The following is a 10,055-nucleotide window of genomic DNA, read 5'->3' on the forward strand; positions in this document are numbered from 1 at the left end:
ACAACAACAACAACAAAAACAAAAAGAAAACATATGAGCTCGACTGAAACAAAATACAATGGAAACAAATTTACTGCATAAATTCTTCAATGTGCCACAAGAAAACTTGTGTGACCTTGTCTTAAAGGGGTGGTTGATTGCAATTTCACTTTTTTAACGTTAGTTAGTGTGTAATGTTGCTGTTTGAGCATAAACAATATCTGCAAAGTTGCGGCACTGAAAGTTCAATGCAAATGGAAATATTGTCTTTTTAAAATTCTGGCAGTTTAATGCCTACAAACACGACTTGTAGGGACTACCACAAGATGCTTCCTGGGTTGTGACTTCACAAACCCTGATAAACCCTGCCCTCAGGAACACACAACAAAGGGGGCGAGACCTTGATGCGTTGCTTTAGAGAAGAGGAAGAAACTTGAGGTGTACGTAAAAGTCTATTCATATATAAATCACAATTCTGTCTTCTAACGATTCTAATGGATTCACAAGATTCAAAATCAATGTTCTAAAGCAGTGATTCTCAATCCTGTTCCTCGCGTCCCCCTGCTCTGCATCTCTCTCTCTCTCTCTCTCTCATTCAGCTCAGCTCCAACAATAAACTGTTCCAATTATAAACTTATTTTCACATAGCTATGATATTAAACACGGACGCAGGTACAGTTGCCTTTCTGTATTAAAGCTTAAATCAGGATCAAACCTTATATTAAAAGTTAACATAAGCAGTAGCATTTACAAAAATAACAGCATATCTAAAAGTATGAGACAACAAAAAACAAAAAAGTGTTGATGTTTAGATGTTTAGCCAATCACAACACACTGGGCAAGCTAACCAATCAGAGCCCATCGCCTATTTCTGAGGGAGGGGCTTCATAAAAGCAGGAAATGATCAGCGTTTTTCTCAGAGAAGAGACAGAGCAGTGTAGAATAAAGGTAAATTATGTGAAAAATAATGTGCTTTTTAAAAAAATAAAAAAAACGATGCATTAACATGTTAGACTTAAACCTAAAAACACAAACAAAATCAAAAAAAAAAAAAAAAAAAAGAAAACAACCAACCAAACATTTAACAGATCATGTGATTTGATAACTGTAATCAATCTCATCATGCCCCTTTTAAAATATTGTTTTAGTCTTTCTGAAATGCCTGTCATCACAATAATTAAGTTTAATTATCTCTGAGACCTGTGTCACACGATCCTGAACATCAGGCATACACACCAAAGATAACATGACAGTGCTTGTTATTATATTTCATGTGTGCGCTCTGGGGCGCAATTAGTTTATTTTCTCTTGAACACATGGGAAGGAAAGGGTACAGATATTTTATACAATACATCATTTTTTTTTAAATTCACAAATTCACAACTTAAAAATCAAAACAGCAAAAAAAACAAAAGAAAAGTGCAATAAAATGTGCTTTGTAGATAATTCTGTAATGTGAAATATGAATGTGCTTTTATGTTTATTGTTGATGGATTTTGTACAGAAAAACAGGATCAAAATCAACAAATACTGCTTTCACGCTTGTTATTTTAGGGTCAGACGTGTTTGCAAAATCTCTTCGATCAGATAGAGAACATTTCATCTCAAGTGCTCTCTGTGAATGTAAGTCTTTTCATGAGAAAAATCATAAAAGATCAATCTTTGTCAGTTACATGACCATTGACATAGCAGTGCTGTTTTATCTCATAGTTATCTAAGCAATGAACAAGACTGTGACAAACATTTTGACTGTGGCCTTCAACGCTTCAGAGAAGATTTTAGAGTCATTATCAACAGCAAGCCCAGCTGAACTAGCCTCCCACGGAAACCTTGTGTTAAAAACCAGTGAGAAACTCATTTCTGCATTAGTGAAGCCGACAGACACAAGTGACAGTGTCAATTTTACTCTTCCTGCTGTAGGTAAGTGAAGACACAATTATTAATATACTGAAGATGAAACAGATTACACATGATGTCAGGGATTTTATGTAGTCAGGGGTTCTCATCCTTTTTGGTGACAGAGACTCCTTTTCCAAGCACCACCTCATATTTATAAAAATAATTAAAGGGGTCAAATGATGTGATTTCAAATTTTCCTTTCTCTTTGGAGTGTTACAAGCTCTTGGTGAATAAAGAAGATCTGTGAAGTTGCAAAGACTAAAGTCTCAAATCCAAAGAGATATTCTTTATAAAAAGTTAAATACTTGTAGCTGGCCAATCACAGCACACCTCGCTTTTCAGAGCGATATAAGCCTTGTAAAAATCGACACGTTTTCAGAAGGCGGGGCATAGAAGAGAAACATAATGTACAGTATGTGGAAAAATAATGTTTTTTAACCCTAAACCGCATCATAAACACATTTCATTACACCAAATACACACAATAATGTTATTTTTAGCAGCATCATATGACCCCTTTAAGCTTATGCTTTCTACATTTTCTACCATTAATTAATGTCATCTTTATTTTGACTGGATTCTGCTTTTTTATGTGTTGTGAATATTTGCTGCCTCATCTTAAAGGGGACCTATTATGCAAAAATTACTTTTATAAGTTGTTAGAACACAGTTGTGTAGCCACAGTCATGGATCGCGGAACGTACCAAAAGAAGGAGGGGCCTGGGGGTTTTGGCATGAGAAGTGACGTTATAATGCCATTATAAATCCTTGTTGTTGTACTACATAAAGTCTGTAAGATTGTACATTTTACATCCTAATCTACAATTTTAATAGGCTATTAGAAACAGTAATAATAATAGGATATTAGTTAGATACCAGATAGTATTTATTAAGCTATGACTCTGGATAATTGAGTTTTAGAATAGTGATCACGGTTCTAAAAAACAAAACATTAGACAAAAACAAAATAATATATAGGCTACTTCACTTAGGTTTCTTACAAAATGTTTTATTTATTTTTATAAATGAGTCTAAAATGTTATAAATGATCCTATTAAAAATAAAACAATATGTAAAACAAAAAAAAATATTTGAAATAAATGTATGAACTTGATTTGATCGTTTTTGAATGGATCTTTTGATTGAATGAATTAGACATCAAATACATTTTAACAGTCACTGGTTGCTACCTACTGGCATAATGTAACATAGGCCTACAATCTTTATTTGAAGCATAATAATTTCTCATAATAATTTCTCATTTTGAATGCACTGCTGCAACATCAGCTATATCCAGATTATACTTTATCCCAAATACTTTCGTTATTAGTATTTAATGTTGGCAACACAGAATTGTAACCTACTGTGTAGACTGTTTGTGAAGCTGGTTTCAGACATAAGCTTACATGATGAGCACGGCTCTCTCCGCATCAGCGTCTGCGTGAAAGCAGTTTTAAATATTCCGATGTGATTGTGATTTCAAATGTTTAGTATACGTAGTGGAATCATCGTCATGGAATCGCAATCTTTTAATGATTAAAAATAAGCCCATATGAGCCTATAGGATGCTCAGCGTCATTTTTAGACATTCATACCAAACCTCATAAATTACCCGCGCCCAGGCCCGGGCGGCCCCCCCCGCTTCCGCGATCTATGGCCGCAGTGCGTGAAAATAACCAGCCTATAATGATAAAAATTCACCCACTCATTTTTTATCATCCCAATAAATCATAAACAGTCTCTCTGAACACGCGAATCCAGATTTCACCCTGTTGATGTCACTGTAGGGAAAAATCCCCGGCCATTTGTAACAACACTCTCTTTCCCTTTTAGCATAGACACAGCCAACAATTCTCACTCCCAACTCGTCACATATTGAAGCTTGGTCAGGACCACCCTCCATTGTTTTCATGATGCTCAGCGTAATTTTTGGACTTGCAGCGTCATTTTCCTCCATTGTTTTCAGTTGTTTGTTTTAGTTCAATGATTTGCATGCATTTGTAAAAAAAATAAAAGAATTGAAAACTTTCTTTGGGGCACCTAACCCCACCCCTACCCTAAACCTACTCACTTCTGAACAATATAAAACATGTAACAGGCAAATATAAGTGCAGTCACATGTATTTAATGCAAAAACTGACCATAAAAAAGGAGTACAAATGCTCCATTAACCCGCTTACATCTCATTCAAAACAATACTTCCGTCCCGTTGTATGTCTGAGACAATCAGTCATGAGACACACAAGGGCCAATAGCATTTCACAACCAAGGCTGAGGTCTTCTGGCGGCATTTTTTGAATTTGCGCTGCACACAGAAAGAGCTTTACGGCAGACACAGACTGCGATCGCATCTATTCCTCTCACAAATCAATTGTTTTCCTCAGAAGACTTGGAATATTAATATTTTTGAATAAATGATGTCTTTAGCTGTATCTGCCTGTTAGATCTTGTGTTTTATTGACAAGTGGTTTTTCGGGGGAGGGAGGCCGGTTTGGGTTATGTGCCATAAATGTGTAAATAATGTAATATAAATAAAACTGTTGTGACTGTTTTACATTGAAAAATCACACCCCAACATATATGCAATAATGGGTTTCTTATTTAAAACAATGGAGGAAAAATGACACTAAAGGGGTACGTTGAGTTTGATTCTGAACGAGGGATCAATGCCAATGCTTTGTGTGCAAATGTCAGCTACAGACAACAGTAGTATCACGTGTCATATTTTGTTTTCCAAATTGCCTGTCTGAAAGAGCTTATTGGCACCCCGTCTCTTTTAAGGCTAATGTTCCTAAGGCTACCATTGTTCTCTGCCTGTTTTCACTAATACTGACTTCACATGCTATCAGAATGATCGAATGAATAGCTATGTGGAAGTTAAAAATTACATATGAATGATTTTTTCAGTGCTTGAGATTGATTGTTTTGTTGTTGAAATCACAATAAAAACCGACAATTAACTTAACTCAAAACATCTTAATAAACATATATCCTTAAAAACAAGTATGCCAGAGCATGAGCTCTTGAAGCTCTGCCCTCTTTTGAAAAGGGGGTCGGGAGCACCAGCTCATTTACATTTAAAGGGACACACACAAAACCAGGGCGTTTTGGCTCATTGGTATTTTGAGATTTCACATACAAACTCTGGGAACATCAGAGACTTATTTTACATCTTGTAAAAAGGGGCATAATAGGTCACCTTTAAATGAGTTCAAAAGTCAAATAAAGAACCTAAAAATATGTATTCAGTTTATAGTTTTTGCATATACAATTCATAGTCTATGGGAAGATTGTTTTAAGTTCCCTTAAATTAAAAGTTGTTACTTTTTTCAAAGCCTATTACCTATTTAAAAAATGGCTTTCATTATACTGTAATGTTAAATGATTATAATTAAAGACTAAAATTGAGGGGAAAAATGCATTTAATATAGACATCAGTAGTTGTATTTGTATCAATTATACTGGCCTTTTAATAGGACTACTTAGCAAAAATATGCATTTAAACATATTTAAAATATGTCATCTTTTTATTACTACATTAATTTAGAGATTCAGTATGAAATATAATATTCTATTAATTATGCAATGAATTGTGATTAATTATTATTATAGTTGACCAGAGATGAAAATCCAATAATAGTAAATAATGATTCCAATGTATATATATTTGCATAGCATATATTGCATATAAAATAGCATATTCTTGTTTGTGTTTAATCAGAGGGTCAAGTCTTCATGGTTGGACCAAAGGTCACCTTAGATAAAATCCCTCGACTTGACACGACAAATTCTTCTGTGAGCATTGATCTCATTGGGATTGCCAAACACAACACTGAAGGTATGTCAAATGTTTCTGTGTGTAAATTTGTAGAAAGAGACATCATGCCAGGCCCGGTTTCAGAACCAAATCACTGAGGGTGCTTCTGAAAATTGTGAGGGTGCCCACAAATAATATTAATCCTAATTTTCAACTGTATGAAAATAGTATCACCAAATACGGCTTAATTTCAAAGATGTGCAATCTAACATAATAGATAATCTTTGCACTCTGCAAAACAAAAAAAAAAAAAAACAAAAAAAAAACAAAACAAAAACACAACAAAACAAAAAATGAAAAAAACAAAAAAAAAATCCACACACACTTTGAAAGGTTATATGCGCAATAACAAAATATTTTTTTAAAAACACACTCCCCACTTTTTGCACGTTTTGCTGTGCCATAGCAAGATATGAGGGTAAAATTCCCCTCCCCTGTATGATTATTTCCCCTTTTTCTTTTATACCATATAGTTTAGCAATATCACACGAAGAGTGCTGGTTTTCGCCCAAATATCAGCACGACTGCAAATGTAATGATGATTTTATATTGCGTTTGAATAAACAAAAAGTTAATATTCAGTAACTTACAGACACAATAGGCTACTGTCTTTTTTGTTCTATTTCGCCAATGAAAGTTCCAAACAAACACACAACAAAAGCTCTCCACTCTAAGCAAAATTGCCACTAAACTGGACAAAAATGCCTCTGCACAAACAAATTAAATCTATTACGTCTGTTGCTAACAAAGTGAAAATGAATAGAAAGTGTTCATTTTAAGCGCTTTTACAGTGTTGCACATTATAACCAATCACACACGATTCTGTTGAGCTTAGGAATGCAATAGCCAATCAGAGGCGTTCAGCGTTTCGCAGTCAGACATGTTTATGATGTTTGTATTTAATAGATTTGGCTGCTTTTAGCCTTACCCTGGAGCTGGTTCACCCTCCGCCTATGCATCAAAGCATGATGAAAATAATATCATAATTTGAAAGATCATGTTTATGCATTAATTTAGCAAATTTGTGTATGTGTGTGCAGCTGTCTGTGTGTTTATTGATGGTGAAAATTAATACGCTATTAATAATTTTATCTAAGGGTGCTTTCGCTTTTGTTTGGGGCTGCTTAGAACCAGGCCTGCATCATGCTATTACAACTGAACCACATTTACTTACTTTTTGTGAGTGTTGTTTTTGTACTAACATAGTATATCATGAAAACTTCTATTTCTGTCACACAGAATCAGCTGCTGTGGCTTTCATGAGCTACGTCATGATGGAGAATCTACTGAAGCCAGACTTCTTTAACACATCAAATGACGACCGATTTAAACCAATGTCCACTGTGATCTCAGCTACTCTTCCAAAAACCACCAACACTAACCTCAACAAACCAGTCAACTTCACCTTCAGACACATCAGAGTGAGACACTGAAATATGTTTGTCCAACCTAAGAACTGATGAACATCTGAAAACATCTAATATTCAGAGTTTTATTATTTTCTTCTTCTTTTGCAGGAGTTTGATCCCAGTGGTTCTCTGTCCTGTGTGTACTGGAATATCAGCGAGTGGATTGTAGATGGTTGCTCTGTTTTAAAGACCAACAGCAGCTACACTGTGTGTTCCTGTGTTCATCTGTCCACATTCGCTCTCATCATGCAGACCAGCCCCCCACCAGAGGTACAGAACATTTCTAGTGAACACTGAAGAAAAGCACAGATTTGGCACTCATGAACTCTGACATGTTTTCTCAGAGTAACCTGCTGCTGGATCTGTTGAATTTGGTGTGTGTGATCGTGGGGTTGGTGTTCTTCAGTTTGGCCCTGTTGACCTTTGCCCTTTGTCAGTGGAGTCCTGGAGTGAATAATGTGGCTCGAATCAACATCTGCATCAGTCTTCTGCTGGCTCACCTTCTGTTGCTGCTCACAGAGCAGTTCCTGAGCCTCATACGGCGTCAGCAGGTGAGAATGATGAAGGAGCCCTACAGCTCAGAACAGCCTCACTGAGAATCTTCATAACCCTCTCTCATGATCTCCAGGTGTTGTGTGCCGTGATCGCAGGCCTTCTGCACTTCCTCTTTCTCTCTGGCTTTGTGTGGATGTTCATTGAAGCTGTGCTGCTCTTCATCTGTGTGAAGAACCTATCACAGATCAGCTCCAAGAAGAGGGAGGTGCTTAGCACTAGATTCCTGTGTGTGATTGGATATGTGGTTGCTCTGGTTGTGGTGTGTGTGTCTGTCGGTCTGGTTCCTGAAGGCTACGGCAGTGAACAGTGAGTTGTATCTGTTATCTAAAAAATTCATTTTGTTTTTGTCATGCTATATTTAAGGCATTAACAAGATTGCAATCTGTTATATTTCAACAGTCTGCATCTGAAATAGCATTATTTTATTAATTTGATTAATTGTTTTCCTCTAAACAGCTGCTGGATTAAACATGATAAAGGTTTTATCTGGAGTTTTCTGGGTCCTGTGTGTGTCATACTAGCAGTAAGTTCTGAATATAAACATTTTTCACATGGGCTGTTGAAGCAAAAGAATAATTTGATAATTTCTTCTTTTTCTGCAGTTAAACATGATTCTCTTCATCAAGATCTTTATCACTCTGAACTCAACTCTCAAAAAACTGAATGCTGAGGTTTCACAGATGAAACAATCCAAGTAACAAACAATATTATCAAAACACTGTATAAATAAAGAACACATAGTCAATGAAGACACACTAACTCTCTTCCTCTGTTTCTCTGCAGGGTTTTGGTGTTTAAAACACTGGCTCAGTTTGTGGTTCTTGGTTGCTCCTGGATTCTGGGTTTCTTCACTAATGGCAGTAAGGAGCTGGAGATCATCTTCCTGATCTTGAACTCCCAGCAGGGAACCTTCATCTTCCTGATCTACTGTGTTCTCAATAATGAGGTCAGATTTGTTTTCATCCCTATTCTTTAAATAAACCACTAAACCCCCAGAGACAGTAGCAGTACAGTAATTTATTACCTGTTTATTACAAACAAACTCCATTCTGTTTCATGAGTTTCAGAGGTTAAACTGATATCATGAAGTCACTCAGCTCCTCTCGTCTCATTCTTGTTCAGGTCAGGCAGCAGTACAGGAAGTTCTTCAGATGTCTTTGCTGTGTCAAACAACACTGAGGTCCACAACATCATGTTCAGGAAGTAAAAATACTGCTGAAGTGCCATTATTATTCAACTTTAGTTTCAGCTCCTTTCTGTAAATGATAAATAATGTTACCAGTCTTTTGATGTTACAGCTGTAAAAACTATTGATGTAGAACTTCTAAACTGTTTCATTTAATCTTTGTTATACATGTAAGATTTTCTTGGTTGTGGGTGAAAAGCATTTTTTTAGAGACTTTACAGACACAACATGCAAATCAAAATCATGCATGCAAATCATGCAAATCAAAATTAAATAAATAATAATAATAATAAAAACTCCTGAAAACTATTTCATGTGCGCATAGTGAAGAGAAATAACATGACATACAGTTAGATATTGAGATATGTCAAATAATATGTCAAATTAATAAATGTATTAATCTTGCACACTTTTATTTTATTTATTTATTTTTTTGTTTGTTGAGCTCAGAAAGTTCCCAGAAAGGGAATGACTGTTTCTTCTGTAAGGACCTATTTTATGTTACTTTTAATATTCAAATGTCAAAATATATTATCAGCTCAGAGTGTAACAGGTTTTATACTGGGTTTACCTTTAAAGCTAAACTATTAAAATAACTAAATGAACAGCTGCTGTCTCAAATTCAGTGACTCTGTATTGTCAAATGGCTTGTATTTTTGCATTAAAACGTGAATGATGATTGATTTTTGCTTTTGCTCAGGTTTTGCTTAACAAACAATGTGATATAATAAGTGCATATGTAAAAAAAATTTCCACATTCCACAAAAGCCCAGAAAAGCTCTATATAACAGACTGACTTTAATTTGAGAGGAATGTTCTATTTATTTATTTATGTATTTATTTTTTAATCCAGCCATCTTCTGCAACATCTTTTGTATTTAAAGTGTTTCATTCAAAAGCCTTAACTGTATATTCTGCTTGGTTTTCTCAGATATGTCTGGTTAATAATCAGTGAATCTGATTACAAGGTAGCCATTGATAAAGAGAGGTGTGATGTGGGCTCTCTCGGACTTGTTGAAGGCCAGTCGTTCTACTGTGTTCTGATCACTTGTAGAGGCTTGATTGCACATGATGGCAGTCCAGTATAATAACGATAACGATAATCTCTCTTTTCTGTTTCCACCACGTCGTAAACCCACACTGAGAACCAGGGCGGCAGCGCCTATGTTTGCCTGTCGTTACGTCATATGACGCGTTCTCTGTGAAAAGG

The 10,055-nt window shown here is 35.6% G+C and overlaps 1 protein-coding gene across 1 annotated transcript in view; it reads left to right on the forward strand.

Annotated features, from left to right (window-relative positions):
• The window catches only part of LOC109096426 (adhesion G protein-coupled receptor E1-like), a 42,085-nt gene extending 32,465 nt beyond the window's left edge, over nt 1-9,620 (forward strand). The window contains exons 13-23 of the mRNA XM_042716072.1: nt 1,534-1,602; nt 1,710-1,899; nt 5,600-5,716; nt 6,935-7,116; nt 7,213-7,374; nt 7,449-7,655; nt 7,733-7,965; nt 8,116-8,182; nt 8,262-8,353; nt 8,443-8,605; nt 8,782-9,620. Coding sequence (XP_042572006.1) covers nt 1,534-1,602; nt 1,710-1,899; nt 5,600-5,716; nt 6,935-7,116; nt 7,213-7,374; nt 7,449-7,655; nt 7,733-7,965; nt 8,116-8,182; nt 8,262-8,353; nt 8,443-8,605; nt 8,782-8,838 — 1,539 coding nt within the window. The 3' untranslated portion in view covers nt 8,839-9,620. The remainder of the gene's footprint in view (nt 1-1,533; nt 1,603-1,709; nt 1,900-5,599; nt 5,717-6,934; nt 7,117-7,212; nt 7,375-7,448; nt 7,656-7,732; nt 7,966-8,115; nt 8,183-8,261; nt 8,354-8,442; nt 8,606-8,781) is intronic.
• The last annotated feature ends 435 nt before the right edge of the window (nt 9,621-10,055 follow it).

The sequence above is a fragment of the Cyprinus carpio genome, chromosome B1 (genome assembly GCF_018340385.1).
Source record: "Cyprinus carpio isolate SPL01 chromosome B1, ASM1834038v1, whole genome shotgun sequence".
NCBI lineage: Eukaryota > Metazoa > Chordata > Actinopteri > Cypriniformes > Cyprinidae > Cyprinus > Cyprinus carpio.